Genomic DNA, 17,757 nt, shown 5'->3' with positions numbered 1-17,757 from the left:
GTCAAAATTCCAACACACACACATACACATGCGCGCAGTCAAAATACACACAGACACACATAGACATACCATCCACAAGTAAACAAGGCACCTCCCTCAATGAGCAAGAGTCAGGAAAAATAAAAGAATAAAACCAGGAAGAGTTTGACAAAGTTTATAATATGTTTAAGAGAATAAAGGCAAGTTCTGAAAAAGAGACTTATAAATAACCAAGTATACTTTAAAATGAATCAAAGCCAAGACATAAAGATGAAAAACATAAGCATTCAAATTCAAACATTAACAGCCAAATGACTGAAAGCATACATAATTCGGCAGTGACAAAGAAAACAGAATTTAAGGGGCGCCTGGGTGGCTCAGTTAAGCGTCTGCCTTCGGCTCAGGTCATGATCCCAGGATCCTAGGATGGAACCCCACTTCGGGCTCTCTGCTCTGTGGGGAGCCTGCTTCTCCCTCTCCCACTCCCCCTGCTTGTGTTCCCTCTCTCACTGTCTGTCAATTAAATAAATAAAACCTTTAAAAAAAATAAAAAGAAAGAAACAGAATTTAATAGTGAAAAAAATCTAATACATATCTAATCAGGACTCCAGAATGACAGTAGAGAGAATGGGGAAGAGGAAATATTTGAAAGATACTAGATGAAAATGTTCCAGAGGTAAAGAAAGTTAACCCTAGAATTTAAAATGCCCAATATATCCCAAGTAGCACAAATACAGTGTTATAAGCCTAGACAAGTCAAAGTGATACAGCATCATCAATACATAATTTTTAAAAATTCCTTTCACAAACAGTGAGAAAAAGTACCTATATTTGTTCTTAAAGATGCACATGACCTTTATGGAGAAAATGCTAATAAATTATCTAAAAACATCAGAAAAGACCTAAAAATTAGACAGATATGTATATTCATGGGTAGTTAATCACAACAGTGAGCTATATCCTCTCCCTAACTTGGTTTTAAATTTAATGCACTTCTAACTGAGGGCGGAGAGAATTGATACTATTCTAAAATTTATATGGAAAAACAAAGGCCAACAAAGCAGCCAAAATACTCCTAAATTGTTGGGAGTCCCCCTACCAGATAACAAGACTTAATATAAAGCCAAGTAAGACAATGTGTTATAAGCACATGGAAAAAAATTAGACAAGGAGAACACAACACCAGAACTGACCCACACATATATGGAAACAGTGTATTTTGGCATTGGTGAGGAAAGGAATTCCTTTAATAGTGCTGCCAGGTAGATTAAAAGTGAAAAGGTTAACACATAAAATTTTCAGAATGAAAAAATGATTTATTACAGCACTTATAACCTTGAAATAACAAAGTGTAATATATAAAAGAATAATCTATTTAACTGTACTAAAAGACTGTTTATTAAGACAACATAAAGTGAAGACAAGCCACAAACTTAGCAGAAAATATGTGAAGTACATATAAATGACAAATTGTTAGTCTCTAGAACATAAAATGAACTATAAATCAGTGAGAAAAAAGACGACCCAGAAGAAAAATGGGAAAAGTCACAATAGGACTTCACAAATACCTGTGAAGGACCAATAGACATCAGAATATGCTCAACTTTATTAGAAATTGGAAAAACGCAAATTAAAAGCCAGAAGGGCATACCATTTCACACAATAAGCCTGGCAAAGATGAAATCTGATAGTATCAAGTGTTGGTGAGGACATGGACCAAGCTTCTAAACCACTACTACACTGTTTCAGTGTTTCTCAAGCCTTTGTTCACTATCAACTCCCAAAGAGCCATTTGAGACATTTTTTAATACTCCCCCATTCCATTTTAATACCACACAGATACATTGCATATATGTTATGAACCTCTGGAAGACCACTAACCACTGTAATATCTAAGTTTTTTTGCAAGCCCTCTCCCAAGAACCAATTCTTACTACCTTAAGGGTAAAACTGTACCCAATGTGACAAAACCATTTTGGAAAACAATGGGATATTAGATATCCCATTAATAAGCAATTTCATTTCTAAATATAAATGTTAGGTGAACTCTGTAGTCTAAAGAGTAGTCAAAACAGATGCAAATTGAAAAAGCAGGTAAACAGAAAGTAACAATTAGAGTATGATTGAAAATAACGGGTATTGGGGCGCCTGGGTGGCTCAGTCGTTAAGCGTCTGCCTTCGGCTCAGGTCATGATCCCAGGGTCCTGGGATGGAGCCCCGCATCGGGCTCCCTGCTCCGCGGGAAGCCTGCTTCTCCCTCTCCCATTCCCCCTGCTTGTGTTCCCTTTCTCACTGCGTCTCTCTCTCTGTCAAATAAAGAAATAAAATCTTAAAAAAGAAAAAAGAAAATAACGGGTATTTTCACAAATATTTTAAGTAGTAAAATAAAATTGCTTTCCTAAATACCTTAAGTCAGAGAAAGATTTAGTATGGTCTTTTCCTGGCAGAATTATGTCATAAAATCATTGCAATAGGTGGGACCTTCACAATCCTTACAACAAGCAGAAAATAAGCCACTGAACTTACCTCTACATTTTCATCTCCCATTTCTTGAGGGGCATCAGTATCTGGTTCAATCACACCTTCATTGTCAATTTCTGCCAAAATTAAGAAAATGACCATAAGACCTGTGCTGTCCCATACAGCAGCCACTAGTTGCATAAGACTCTTAAAAACTAATGAACTATGGCCACTCCAACTAACCTAAGTATTTTACTTTATGTTAATTTATTTAAACTGATGCACTGTAAAATATTTCCCCATTAAATACTACTTTATTCTTTTGTAAAGATTATATTTCAACGGTTGCATCATCTAGGATATTTATCACTGTTTTGTAGTGGGAATGTTGGCAAGTGCAGTTTCTAGTACTACACAGAGACACCACTGATTTAGTCAGTGTCAGCAAAATGATTCAAATATTTTATTCTACACATCAATGTAATGTTTTCAAAAATATTTTATGCAGATAGCACAAGTTAGAGTGATGATGTAAATCGTAATAAAAAAAATTTTTTTTTTTTTACAGATAAATTTTAGGATAAAGCACAATGCTGAGGCAGACTCTAAATCAAAAGCTAGCACTATAACCAAAACAGCAAAGAAAGAAACTAGAAAGAGACAGAAGTCATAAATTTCATGACAGACAACTGTAATTTGCTACAGTAAAGGAAAACATAATAACTGTTCAATATAAAAAACTTTTCAAAATAATAGATAATATTAAGAGACATTTTTAGCAAACAGTGAATTTAATGTTTAACGCTGACAGTCAAAAAAGAATGAATCTTGAGGGGCAGCTGGCTGGCTCAGTCAGAAGAGCATGTGACTCTTGATCTCAGGGTTGTGAGTTCAAGACCCACATTGGGTATGGAGATTAAATAAATAAACTTAAAAAAAAAAAAACAAACAAAAGAATGAAACTGAAATTAGCTACCTGAAATTCAAATTGTCATCGAACAAAAAAATTTTCATCAACTTTTACTAGGAACTGAATTTGTACCTTTGTCTAACTATAAAACAGCTTAATTCATATACAAAAAAGAAAATGCTTTTGGATGAAGAGATGGTAAGTCATTATCATAGTTATGGAAATTGTTGGAAAATAGTAAGACTGAAAAAGGTATTTTACAAAAAATGAAAGATCAATTAAGCCCGCAAACAAGAAGTCCTTTCTAACAGTATCAAAGATCAATTGATTCAAAATTCGAAAAATTACATTTCTTTAGCTTTTAGACAGAGTCTATGAATTAAGAGACTGCCCATTTAATAACTGGGATATATATTTATAGTCTCAAAGGACTTTCAAATTTAGGAAAAGATTTTTGTCAGTTTGCAGCCTAAAAAAACTCCCAAACAAAAAAAACAAAACTCATGGCGTATCATTTCTTCTAAAATGAACAAGTTTAATCAATGTGGGTGCAAGTAGTAACAGAATAATTTTCTGGTACTTGATTCAGTTATTGGAAAACTTTTACATATATTTACAACAACTTGGGTATGTTACCCAACTACAAATTTCATTAAGTCTGCATATACAGCAAATATTTCCACAAAAATATAACATCTAACATCTGCATTGAAATGTGCTGTAAGTATAAAATACACTCTGGATTTTGAAGACTTAGTATGAAAAAAAAGAAAAGATCTCACTAATAATTTTTCCATATTGATTACACGTTGAAATGTTAGTATTTTAGATAGTTTAGATATGTTAAGTTAATTTCATCTGTTTAATTTTTAAATTTCTTAAACGTGGCTACCAGAAAATTTTATGTTTCATATGTAGCTCAGCTACATTACATTTCTATTAGCCTTGATTTAGTCAATTTAGTAAAAATCGGCACAGGATCTCATCATGAGATTATCAAATACAAACTAACTACACAATCTCCTCACCTAGATCACTTTCCTCACTTGATGGTTCGTCTGTCTTTATGTTTTCCTCCGCCTTCTTACTATCTGTTTTTTCTTCCTAGCAAAGGGAAGGCAAACAATGCTTTCAGTATTTAGTAACACGCCCAATATATATACTAATTTATAAAAACATATATAAACTGTTCACATACATTGTATTTCAGTTGTTAATATACCCTCCTTTCTTACACTATTTTGGTAAACTTGTTTTAGTTTTGTTTTCATTTCTCTTTTTAAAGTAAGAATAGGTAAAATCCCTCCTCCAAACCTTTTAAACAAGTTTTAGAATTTAAAAAATGCTGGATTGTAGGAACCTAATACAAATGCATAATCCATACTTATGTTGCACCCTCAACAGGCACTGTGGTCCACAACTCTCCATAATCAACAAATACTATTTCTGCAAAATAAAGTCTGAGCATTCTTAGTGGGATACAAACTATAAATAGCCTCACATCTGTTCAGATTATGCTTTACTGTCAAACAAATACACTAAAAAATCTTTACATTTTCAAGGGTTTTGAGTTTGAAATTTCAAATATGAAACAATGGAACTATAATACATAAATGATGAGAATTCAAAGAATTTCAAGGTACACATGATGAAAACCAAATTTCCTTCCCATCCTATAAGTAACCAGTGTGGTTTCTGGTATATCCCATTAGATATTCTCAACGCATAGATAAGACAATTCTGCACTTTGACCTTTCCATTTCACAATGCTGTGTTTCATAAAGAATATATCACAACCAGCACACCCCCATCTATTCATTTAACTGTATTAGTATATATTATACAACCAGTGAATTAGGTCGCTTCTTTTTGTAATTCTTAAAAATTAGGTTCAAAACCCTACCTCATTACAAAATATATGTTGAGACCCTACCATGTGCAAGGTGTCAGATGCTTTAGCATGTAATTCCAAATCAGAATGTTTTCTTACAAAAATATTTTAGCAGAGACATAGATTAAATATAATTTTGTCTTCATACATGTTTACCATATAGCAAAATATCCTGTCTAGGTATCCTATCAAAGTATCCTATCAGGAACTAGTAACTCTGACGAATGACTCCTCTAAAATAACTACTTTTGGGGCTTTTGTTTAACTTCTCTCACTTCACTTGTTCAAAGACAGAACTTCTGATTTCATATCCAGATAGATAAACCTTGTTTAAGGTTCTAAAAAATAAAACAGTAAATTTTCTTATCAATTTAAGACCGCTAACCAGAAAACTTAGGGAGAAGCGCATGGTTGGCTCAGGTCATGATTGCAGGGTTGGGAGATTCAGCCCCATGTAGGGCTCTATGCTCAGCTCGGAGTCTGCTTAAGATTCTCTCTCTCTCTGTTCCCCCACCCCTCGTGTTCTCTCTCTAAAAAAAGAAAGGAAGGAAAGAAGTAAACTTGGGGAAAAATATTTTAGGCATGAAAACACAAAATAGGAGAAATAAGAATTCTGAAGGAAGCATTTTTTTTGAAGGAAGGAAGGGAGGGAGGGAAGGAGGAAAGGAAGAAAGGAAAAAAGAGGAAAGAAAAAAAGAATGGGAAGGGTTTTTGGAGGAGGATCGGAAATTAAAATAAAAATGAAATTAAAATGAGTGCTGGGAGAGCTAGGAAGCTTGGCTTGGCATTAACCCCCACCTCTGTCCATTGTTAGGGCTGGTTTCCTGCCCACTTTATTTTTTTAAAAGATTTTATTTATTTCGTTGACAGAGACAGACACAGTGAGAAAGGGAACACAAGCAGGGGGAGTGGGAGAGGGAGAAGCAGGCTTCCCGCCGAGCAGGGAACCCAATGCGGGGCTCGATCCCAGGACCCTGGGATCATGACCTGAGGCGAAGGCAGACGCTTAGTGACTGAGCCACCCAGGCACCCCTCCTGCCCACTTTAAAGGAGTGTAGTGGGCTCTTTTCTGCTTTCTTTCTCACGAACCACCCAAAGTTTTTTTTGTTCCCTCTACCCTGCTCTTCTCTTGAAGGAAGCATTCTTAAGGGTACACCCACCCCCATCTCTAAACTTCAGCTACTGGTAAGCTCCTCCTAATCTTTTGGCATCTTTTTTTTTTTGGCAAATATGCTGACTCATACTCTGAAATAACCCTCAGGTGATATGGTAGAGAAACTTTGATTTGGACTATTTTTCATTTACTTCGCAAATTTTAATCGAGTACCTACCATGCATAAAACGCTGTGCCAGGTGCTAAAGATGCAATGATGATGAAGACTACATAACGCACACAAGTCACAGAGCTTACCACCCACAGGTCATGCATGTAACACACACAAGCTTTTGTTCTCAAACACAGTGAACATTCAACCCCAAATTCTCAGTGTTAAATGAGATTCCAGATACTCTATGTCCAAACAGAAATTTTACAAAGATCTTATTTCCAAGTGATCCTGGGGAAATCAGGAACGGCAATTTGAGAACAGCACTTTAAAAACCTTACAGTACTTTATCACTAAACATACACATGAAATTCATAACTTACCTTGATATTGTCTTCTGATTTAGTTTTATGAGTGGCAGGTGGTATTTTACCCCCCATGCTTGAGGAAGATGAGAAAAAAGATATTTGTTTAGAAAATTAAAATTCATTGAGCAAAGCAACATTTACTTACACTGGAAAAAAAAGATATTTAGATGGTTACTTTCTCAAACCTTTAAGAGTAAACTCAATTAATTTGAATGCTTCAGTATTAGGTTTTTTCAGCTTAAAATTATTATTATTTTTTTTACTAGTTAATGAAAATCTAATCCTTTCCTTGCCTCAATAAGCCTAATAAACATTAATTATGTAGCTTCTCTGTGCCCATACCCAAAGGAAGAGGCAGAAAAACATGCAATAACAAAATCATTTGTACAAGTTAGAATTCAGTAGGTATACTGAATCCAAAACCTCAACTTTAGTAAGCGCTCACTTAAATTAAAATAATCAGTTTATGAAATAATTATGAAGTCATAGTATAATAATTCAAAATGTTTGTTTCCTCTGACTAGGACCTACAAATACTCTTTCAGTTTATATTTCATATGCCCCTCACAATATATATTTTCTCCTTATCCCTTCTACAATCCACCCATTAATACTTCCCCTTGGCCTTGTAAGTCCTTTCCCAAACATTCCATGACAATACCATGAATTAAAAACAAATAACTTAAAAACAAGGAGTAAAAAAGACTATGAAGAATTAGTGCTATACGCTCCATTTGGGCCAGACCCTGAAGTATATGGGCCCCATGCAGCAGCAGTCCAGCGACTAAAATGTTCAATGGATTAAGGGCACTCCTCCACGATAGTGAAAACTGGAAGTCACAAGGACTTAACTAAAATTTGCCTTAAAAAAAGAAAAAGAAAAAAAAAAAGGCATTAACTTTTATGTAAAAAAGAGAGAGATTCACTTAGAAAACAAAGGAATCTACTTCAAAACACCCTTAGGTATTGATTCTTTGTAACCAGAGTTATATCCATGTTTACATTCCTTTCAGGTAGACGGAGTTTCTGGACACAAAGTATGCGTATGTTGGATTTAAATGGATACTGGTTTCCAAATGGGAAATGGATTTGGTTCTTCAAGGTTCTTTTACCAATTTACGCTTGTATTAGTGGTGCATTAAGAATTCTAATAATTTTTTTTAAAAATGCAGTTGGTCCACACCTCGGCCAACATTTACCTATTGTCCATCTTTTAAATATTTAGCCATTTTGATAGATGTATAGTAGTATCTCATGGTAGTTTAGTCCCTTCTCATTTATTTATTGGCCCTCTGAATAGCCTTTTGTGTAAAGTTCAACTCTCATCCAGCTTTCTGTTAGATTATCTGTAATACTTATCTGTAGGTATTCTTTGTATACTCTGCATACAAGCCTTCTGTCAGTTTTATGTGTTGCAAAGATCTTCTCCCACCCTGTGGCTTGCCTTTTCACTTACAAAATGAAGCCAACATGAAGCAAAACTATAAAATCTAAAACAGCAAATGCAATAACAGACAAAGTTTGGAATTTCTTGTTAAGCACCAATCAAGAAAAATGTGCACACTTTCCCCATTCAGTTTAATGTGACAGTTACAGAAAAATCTTTACTTACTCAGTACTTTTAATAAAGAAAAATGGTTCCCACATGAAAAAGAATTTTTTTAATTCTTAGTTTGTAATTCAGCAAAGTAAAATGATTTAATAAGAAACAGGCATGTAAACAAAATTCTTTAAAATTCTAATCTACAGAAAAACTACTTTTCAAAAGAGTAATCAAACATTAGGGGTGCCTGGGTGGCTCAGTCGTTAAATGTCTGTCTTTGGCTCAGATCATGATCCCAGCATTCTGGGATCAAGCCCTGCATAGCATCGGGCTCCCTGCTCAGCGGGAAGCCTGATTCTCCTTCTCTCACTCCCCCTGCTTGTGTTCCCTCTCTCACTGTGTCTCTTTCTGTCAAATAAATAAATAAAATCTTAAAAAAAAAAAAGTAATCAAACAATAGTTCTTTGCAGTTAAATTTTAATGAAAACACAGGGCTTCTTAAGCTGTGTTTTTCCTAAGTTTCAAAATGCAACTTTCAGGACACAGCCCTAACAGTCTAACTTATGTTAAAACTTTGGGAAGGGACAGTCTTACCAAGAAATGTATTATGCTAGGGGTGCCTGGGTGGCTTAGTCGGTTAAGCATCCAGTGTTTCAGCTCAGGTCGTGATCTCGGGGTTGTGGGATCAAACCCCCGGCTCTGCGCTGAGCTTGGAGTCTGCTTGAGATTCTCTTTCCCTCTCCCTCTACCCCTCACCCCACTTGCTCGCAAGAGCTCATGCTCTTGCTCTCTCACTAAATAAAATCTTTTTAAAACAAATGTATTAAGCTAAATCTAATCCTTAGGAAAGATAAGACAAACCCATATTGAGGGAAATTATCCAAAATAACTGGCCTGTAATACGTGAAACTACCAAGGCCATGAAAGTCAAGGAAAGATCGAAAAATCCTTTGAAAACAGAGATTAGAAGTCTCAACAATAAAGTGCAACATATAATTCTGAGAACTAGATAGCATTAATGTATCATTCTTAGTTTCCTGAATTTGGTGGTTGTATTGAAGAGACTGTCCTTGTAGAAAATACACAATGGTGCTGAGGCCACAACATTGGAAATCATTTCAGGAAAAATGTACTGTACTTGCAATTTTCCTGCAAGTTTCAAAATTTTTTTTAAATTTTAAAACAGGGAGGGAAGGAACACAAGAAGGTTATTCGTAAGCTACATTTAGTTTCTCACTTTCCAAATTCTAGTTCACTACTGGAAGGTTAACAGCAATTTATAGGTACAAAAATTTAATTTAATGCTTCCAAGATTTAAAACACGCTAATTCCCTGCCCAACGCTACAAACTGGACTTTGTCAGTATAGGCTTTTATGTTGCCAAGTAGGGCTAGTACAGAGACCTTCCTCATATGGAATCTCCAAAACCCCATTCATAATTCTCTTAATTGCTCAAATTGCTTTGAGCAATAGTTATTAAGCACCTGTACAAAAAACTGGGTGCTATGTTCTGAATTCATTGAGAAGAGACGTGCATCCTGTTCACTTCATTTAAAATATTTACTGAAAAGCCATGTGCCATGCACTGTGCTGGAGATTATAACACAAAGATACTCCCTTTGATCTTAAAATTACCATAAAATGAAATAATAGTGTCAAAAAATGCTTCTTCCTAAAGAAAAACAAAAATACCCCAAAACGTATTTGTTGAAAAGATCATTGTCTCCCTGGATCCTCACCGAGCCAAAAAAAATTCTTTATTTCTCTCTGCCCAATTTAAAGGGTTGTTAAATAAATTCTTAACACCAAATAAAATTTTAAACTATAAACAATAGTAAAAATTCTCGCAAATAGATTAAATAAACTGTTCTTCAACGTCTAAGCCTGGACACCTACGACTAATCTAGTATGAACAGAGAAGAACTCTGATATGCTTTCAACTTGAGGAGCCCTTATGGTAGGATTAGGCCTGGGAATATTTCTGGACCCACAAGTCTCCACATTCAGCCCAATCTCCTATAATCCTGCACTTAAGGCTGACATAAAGGCAGAGAGAAATTGATGCGCTTCAAGCAAAAGCCTCAAAGACTACAAAAATTTTAGCTTAGATTAAAATAAAGAGATAACGAAAACTTCAGAATAGGGCCCCTACATGTGCCAAGATGCTTCATCCTATACTTAAACCAAAAATTTAGGATGCCACAAGAAAAATATAGCTGGACGACTAAAAAATAGAATTACCTATGTGAAACGTTAAAAAAAAAAAAAAAAAAAAAGATACGTAAGTATTTTCTGGAAATAATGTCTGACAATATTTTCCAGACATTAAACTGGAATTCTCTACGTAGCCATAATCACTCCAACACAAGTTACATTGTTCTTAGATTTGTTTTAGCTTTTTCTCCACAACTCCCTTTTTCCTCTCAGCAGTGGAACAAAACATTGTATATACCCAGTATAACGTTCAGTCTTGGCATCAACCACTTCTTCCTGTGGTATACACGTCAGCTTTACCTGGAATTCTATAAACAATTTAATTGCAGGATCTTTCTTCTCACAAGTAAATATAAGAGATTAAAAACATACAAATATCTCAAGTGAAGGATTTGGATTATCAACTTATTCAAGAGAAAAAAAAACTACTAAAATCTAGGCCTAAACTCCTAGTCTTGAAATTAGCATCGTGTAGGTCTTCCCCTTACAAAACAGTATTCTTGTTAACTATTATCAACAAGTTTTTAAATTACTGCAATAACTGTAAGTGATCTCAGAATTTTACATTTATAACATGAACAAAATCTTACCATAGCTAGAAAACTAGTGGAGGAGAAAAACTGAGAAACTTCTTAGAGGGAAAATATTGTTACCACTACACACAGCGTTAGTAGATTTTAACAAGTTTCTTCCTTAGAAGAGTTTGTTGAAAGAAATAGTCTTTAAAGTGTATGATAATTATGGGTTCATCTTCCCCTATAAAAGTATCACTAAAATAGATCGATGTCCTCTAAGGAGTCACATTGCTTTGCACTGTCGCTATTATCACCATGAGGTGCGATTTGTGTGTCATTTAAATTCCTCACCAGAAGTGATTTTTTAAAAACCGTCTCGGGGAAAATTTCCCTTTCTCCCTTAAGTTCTCCTTCAATATGAAGAATATTAATCTCTATTAGACAGTAAATATCAAAACAGATTTCTGTATTTATTCATCTGTATCACTAAATAAACTGCACTTACACGGTTTCCTAGCATCTGGCACAATGCCTATTCAATTAATTCTGTGCACGTACCGAAGTACTCTAGATTTAAGGATAACAAGGATAGATCATGGTAACATGCTGGTCCTTGAAAAATCATTTTTCTTCAAATGTTTAGTGTAATGGCACCGATATTACGGAGGTACCAATAAGTGATTCCCAAAATAATTCTACGCAGTTAGAATCGCTGTAAATTTAAAAGTAATCTAATAATTACCATTTTATTATAACTCATTACGTAACAAATTATCGTTATGAAAACACGATTTTTAAAGACACAGTGCGTAAAAGAGCTATGTGCCACTGCGACCTAAGCAGGACACGAGATTTCAAGAAAACAACTCCACGCGAAAGCGAAATCTTGCAGCCCCCCCCCCCCCCCCCACGTCTACAGTGCCCAAGTCCATGCAATCTCTGCTTTTACATTTCGCCCAAGACACACCCCTAACAACCTCAAGGTGAGCGAACCCAGCTGTGCCTCCTCCTTCCCCACCTCTGTACTATCTAAGCTTCCCAATCCTCCATTAGACCCCGAAGTCGCCTCCGGTTCCTGGCCAAGGAGAGCCACAAACAGGCGGCGACTCGGCGGGCCCTCGTGGCGGAGCTCCGCGCTCGTCCGCCCCACGCCAGCTCCCGCCCAGCTTCCCCTTCGGCCGTCCCTCTTCCCACCCCCAACGGTCCTCGGCCCCGGTCTCACCTCTCCACCCACTCCCGCAGGAAGCGCATTTCCTCGGTGTGCAGAACGCTCGGATCCTGCTTACACATTTTCACGAAGGCCCGAAGCTCGCTCACTTTGCGGGGGTCCATGGTCCAGAGGCGGTGAAAGGCGGCAGGCGCGGCTGAGGTTGCGGCCCGATTCCAAGCCCGGGTACTAGCTCAGCGTGATCGTGTGGAAGGGGGCGGCTGCCGCGAGGCAGAACAGACTAGAACCTCCCCGGCTGCTGGCTCCTCCTACCCAACGGTCTCGTGACCCCGGGTCCTACGCCCGTTCATTCCTACTCCCTCCGCCCCTGCCCCTGCGCACTTCCTAGAACCTTCTAGAAGTGTGGCTGTTCACGCTGTTGCCTGCCTCTCTACGCATGCATTCTTGTATTCTAAATCTGAGCAAGTTCTCTGAATCAATCCCCCCACATGGTGCTTTCGAGGAGACGGGAAATATTAGCCCCTGCAGGGAATCATTTAGTTTCAGACATTCTGTTCGTGGGGGCATTAAGTGGAGCACGACGACAGGACATCAAACGGGCGCTCCCGCAAGGACGTCAGTCACAGCTCTGGGCGTGACGTCAGCGTTCAGCGCCGCGATGGAAGGAAAGCCCGCCGAGCGGCGCTGGCCGGAAGGGGAGGGGCGCTTGGCCTGGTTTCCTGGCGACGCAATTCTGCGGACGGGCACTTCTCCGGCTGTTTTTCTCTTTTCGTTCTGCCGCGTGAGCGAGGCCGTCATGCTTTGGTTACTCTCAGCAACTAAGCTGGTTCCCGCCGTAGCAAGCGCCCGCTGCCTCTCAGGTTAGATTCATCTCCCACGGTGTCCCCTCCGGGGCTTGCTCTCTGAGAAACCTGAGGCGCCCCAGAGGGATCCAAGTTGGTCTCAGGCGATCTCTGGTTCGGCGGACCCTTCTCCTGCTGGGGCCTCCACTCCCAAATCCTTTGTGCGCTCCTCGGATTTTTCTTCTTTACCTGCTGCTTCTGGAAGAGGGTGGGCCCTGTGTTCTCCCTACCGTTGAGGTATTCTGGGAAGCCGGAATGACTGCAGAGAGAAAAGTGTGTGTCATCTCCCAGAGGGGCTGTCTTCAAAGTTCCTCGGACTCTTAGAAGTTGTGTCAGTTTTCACTTGCGTAAATAACGAAGTGTCTCAAATCAAGTAGCTCGTGTTTCTGTTAGGTTACCATAAAATGCCGTTTTCGTGTTTTCAAAGAGTTGACTTGAGAGCTGGCTCCAGCATGTACAAGAAACATGTTTAGTAACACAAATCCTTTGAGCGGTTCCTCTCGGAATGCTTGGAAATACTCCCGGGGCTTTTTAATGTCTGAAAGCCTTGTTCGTGAAGGCAAGATGAAGGAATCCAGGAATAATGGGGACCGTTCTTAGAGGGTGTACTCTATAGCGAACAGTTAATTTGATGAACATAAACCTCGATCACTGAAAGCTGAATCAACTACCTTGCGGGCGGATCTGCCATTGAATCATATTTCAGGGTTTTTGGCCAGTAGGTGAACAATGTGTGAACCAGAGCACATGCTTGGCGTGTATTTCTTTTTTTATAAAGATTTTACTTATTTGACAGAGAGAGACACAGCGAGAGAGGGAACACAAGCAGGGAGAGTGGGAGAGGGAGAAGCAGGCTTCCCACGGAGCAGGGAGCCCGACGCTGGGCTCGATCCCAGGACCCTAGGATCATGATTTGAGCCGGAGACAGATGCTTAACGACTGAGCCACCCAGGCGCCCCTTGGCGTGTATTTCTTACATTGATCTACTTTAATGAAAGTGGGATGGTAATTATAAGATTTTTTTTCCTTAAAAAAATAAAAACCACTGTCCAGTGCACAGAATTTGCTCTTTGATTCTAATAGTTAACTTGCAGAAAGCTCTTCTCCATAGGAGTAGATGAATAGATACGTAGTCTTAATCACAGAAGCCACAACCTATGATTTAGAGCCGGAACCATCTTTTGCTTGTGACTCTTTTTTTTTTAACTGAGGCTTTGTGTAAAACCTTATTAATGAAAGTGTGTGTGTGGTTTTTTTTAAGATTTTATTTATTAGAGAGAGCAAAGCAGGGGGAGCAGCAGAGGGAGAGGGAGAAGCATGCTCCCTGCTGTGCATGGAGCCCAATATGGGGCTCAATCCCAGGACCGTGCGATCATGACCTGAGCCGCCCAGGCGCCCCATGGAAGGTTAACACTAGACATTGGATTATACATGCCAAGATCTTTGAAAAATATATTCGTTATGCTTCATTTTGCCATAAAGCAATAAGTAAATTTAACCATTTCCTAACATTAACACCATGATATATATATTGGTGTTTTGAATGGATGATCTCCTTGGATCTTCACAAGTCCAATAAGTTAGGGCAGTTATCCTCATTTTACTGAACTGAAACCAACACAGGATCACAAGTTGCAAGTCAGCAGTTTTAGTTGTATAATCGCTGTCTACTGCTTTTTCTGTTATACCACCAATAGGTCTTAACTCTGGCTTATTAGAGTCCTTTTGGAACTTTTTATTGAGCCACAAAGAATGTTCTCTTCATTCAATAACTTTAGTAGTCACTGTGGATGAATCTCCACTTCCCTGGAGTTGCTCACTGTCATGTCAGGGTGATAGACAAGCAATAGATAAATGACAGTATAGCAATAGATTCTAAGAGTCTTGACTCAAGTGGCATAGGGGCTCAAGAAAGGCAGTAATGGGGGCGCCTCGGTGGCTCAGTCGTTAAGCGTCTGCCTTCGGCTCAGGTCATGATCCCAGGGTCCTGGGATCGAGCCCCGCATCGGGCTCCCTGCTCAAGCAGGAAGCCTGCTTCTCCCTCTCCCGCTCCCCCTGCTTGTGTTCCCTCTCGCTGTGTCTCTTTGTCAAATAAATAAATAAAATATTTTAAAAAAAGAAAAAAGAAAGGCAGTAATGGGTTGTAAAAAATGTCACTTGGGGATTTTACTAAGTTTCAGAGTTTGAAAATTTTATTCTCTTGATATGCTCATAAATAGAACTTTGCATGTCTGTGGTGCTCTTGGTTGCCATTCTTTAGAAAGGCTCTGTAGTACAGAGTATTGAGTACAATAGGAAACTTTCTCATCTGTGAGAGTCATGCAATCCTAAAGTGAAAACATTGACTAAAGAATAAGTAATTTTTTAAAAGCCTGTTTGCAGTTAATTCATTCACATTGAGCACCACATGTGAGCATGGAGCATGGTTTCTACCATCGTGGTAGACAAAGAAGCAAGTAATTGTAATATAGCATACTAAATTTAGTAACAGTGATGGGGAAAAAGAAAAAGTGATAGATGTTTCCTGGCAGCAGGGAGAGGCCGAGAGGAAATGTGGGCATGCCCTTAAACATTAGGAGACATTTGAGACTTGAAAAAGGCTTTTATCAAGCAGACTAGAGTAACAGAGTCATTCTGCCAAAGGGAGCATATGCAAAGGCATGGAACAAAGCTTTTCAATCCTCAGTAAGCCTGGAGGAGCTTTTTAGAAATATGTTTGTAGGCATGTAGTAGGTGTTACACCAAAATGGTTCTGTGGTCAGATAAGTTTGGGGAGTGCTGCATTTCATCATGTCCATAATAGACTAATTCTAAGTCTCCAAAAAAAGGTATTTGGCAGTAATTTGCAAACTGTATTTGACCATGAGGCCCTTTTTCTGTGGTGAACTGGTATCCCTTGGAACACATTTTGGAAAAATTTGGGCTCAAGCATAAGGCGTAGGAAGAGGTGATTAAAAAACCAAGTTAGGGGGCGCCTGGGTGGCTCAGTCATTAAGCGTCTGCCTTCGGCTCAGGTCATGATCGCAGGGTCCTAGGATTGAGCCCCTCATCGGGGTCCCTACTCCACGAGAAGCCTGCTTCTCCCTCTCACACTCCTCCTGCTTGTGTTCCCTCTCTTGCTGTGTCTCTGTCAAATAAATAAAATTAAAAAAAAAAAAAAGAAGAAAAGCTGGTGGCTGGCTCATTAAAGGTCTTGTACGTTCCCATTCCTCTAGGCAGTGGGAAACCATTGGATAATTTTAAGCTATTGAGTAAGATTAAATCTGAATTTTTAGTTATCTGTTAAGAGTGGAAAAATGGACTGGAAGGCATGTTGTTTGTTGCATTCTTAAATTTTCAGAGACACTGGGTTTTGGTTTTGTTGTTGGAAAATTGGGGTTTTTTTTTCAACTCTGAGTAGTCACAGATACATGACAGATAAACTTTACTAAAACACATTTTATAAAAGTAGCATTTAAAATATTCTAAGCTGGGGCACCTGGGTGGCTCAGTCGGTTAAGCATCTGCCTTCAGCTCAGGTCATGATCCCAGGGTCTTTTTTTAAGATTTTTATTCATTTATTTGAGAGAGAGAGCTTGAGCAGGGGGAGGGGCGGGGGGAGACGGAGTAGCACACTCCCCGCTGAGCAGGGAGCGGGAGATCATGACCCGAGCCGAAGGCAGACGCTTAACCGACTGAGCTACCCAGGTGCCCCCTGAAAATAAGTTAATGCAAATCGTTAGCAGTCCCTCCTATAGACTTCACCGACCAACTAAAAATCAAACAAAATTAAGCAAAAGCTCACATTTTACTATAGCAGTCATTTAAAGAGTAGTTGTTACTATCTTTTGTGGTTTCCAGATTTGTTACATTGCTATATGCCACTGAACTGTATCTTGCCAAAGGTGATTGGGTTTTAGTTTGGCTAGATTATTTGCTCTCATCTTTTAGTCACATTAAAATGTGCAGTCATTACATTTCTAAGAGATAACAGATTAGAATAATATGATCAATAGATCACTAAAAAAAAAATTTAATGGCGAGGAATATGCAGAATGCAGGTCAATCCAAGAAATTCTTTTCAGTCGATAAATTCAGGAATCTCAAACGTAGCGCATCCAAAACTTAACACCTACGTTCCTATTTCAGATAATGGCATATCCCTTCTCTCAGTTGCTAAAGCGAAAAACCTTGACTCCTGTCATACCCAGTATGCAGCCTGTCAGTAAATTCTGCTTGGCCTGCCTTTAGACTATATCCAGAATGTGATCACTTTTCACCACCCCTACTTCTACCACTCTGGACCAAGCTATTAACAGTGCCTTGTCTGGATTCTAGCAGCAGCCTGATTTCCCTGCTTCTACACCTGCTTACTTTGAGTCTTTTCTTAATGACAACAGCCAGGGGTGCCTGCATGGCTCAGTGGGTTGAGTATCCAATTCTTGATCTTGGCTCAGGTCATGATGTCAAGGTCGTGAGATAGAGTCCTATGTCAGACTCTTCACTTGGCAGGGAGTCAGCTTGAGACTCCCTCTCCCTCTGCCCACCCTACTAAAATAAATCATTTAAAACAAACAAACAAACAAAAAATGATAACAGCCAGAGTGGGCCTGTTTGAATATA

At 38.6% G+C, this 17,757-nt stretch overlaps 2 protein-coding genes across 3 annotated transcripts in view; one reads left to right on the top strand and one right to left on the bottom strand.

The window, feature by feature from the left end:
- Nucleotides 1-12,679, bottom strand: part of ST13 (ST13 Hsp70 interacting protein) — a 29,024-nt gene extending 16,345 nt beyond the window's left edge. Inside the window, exons 1-4 of one of the 2 annotated variants that reach the window (XM_021687710.1) lie at nt 12,368-12,679; nt 6,889-6,946; nt 4,378-4,453; nt 2,506-2,576 (exon numbers count right to left, since the gene is read on the bottom strand). In XM_021687710.1, coding sequence (XP_021543385.1) covers nt 2,506-2,576; nt 4,378-4,453; nt 6,889-6,946; nt 12,368-12,477 — 315 coding nt within the window. In that variant the 5' untranslated portion in view covers nt 12,478-12,679. The remainder of the gene's footprint in view (nt 1-2,505; nt 2,577-4,377; nt 4,454-6,888; nt 6,947-12,367) is intronic. The other variant, XM_044915786.1, reaches the window with a different exon arrangement.
- Nucleotides 12,680-13,115: 436 nt separating this feature from the next.
- Nucleotides 13,116-17,757, top strand: part of XPNPEP3 (X-prolyl aminopeptidase 3) — a 71,581-nt gene continuing 66,939 nt past the window's right edge. The window contains exon 1 of the mRNA XM_021687723.2: nt 13,116-13,173. The gene's annotated coding sequence lies outside the window, so the exon portion shown is untranslated. The remainder of the gene's footprint in view (nt 13,174-17,757) is intronic.

The sequence above is a fragment of the Neomonachus schauinslandi genome, chromosome 5, assembly GCF_002201575.2.
Source record: "Neomonachus schauinslandi chromosome 5, ASM220157v2, whole genome shotgun sequence".
Lineage (NCBI taxonomy): Eukaryota > Metazoa > Chordata > Mammalia > Carnivora > Phocidae > Neomonachus > Neomonachus schauinslandi.
Note: the sequence above shows the minus strand (reverse complement) of the source record. Positions and strands in the feature narration are given on the sequence as shown.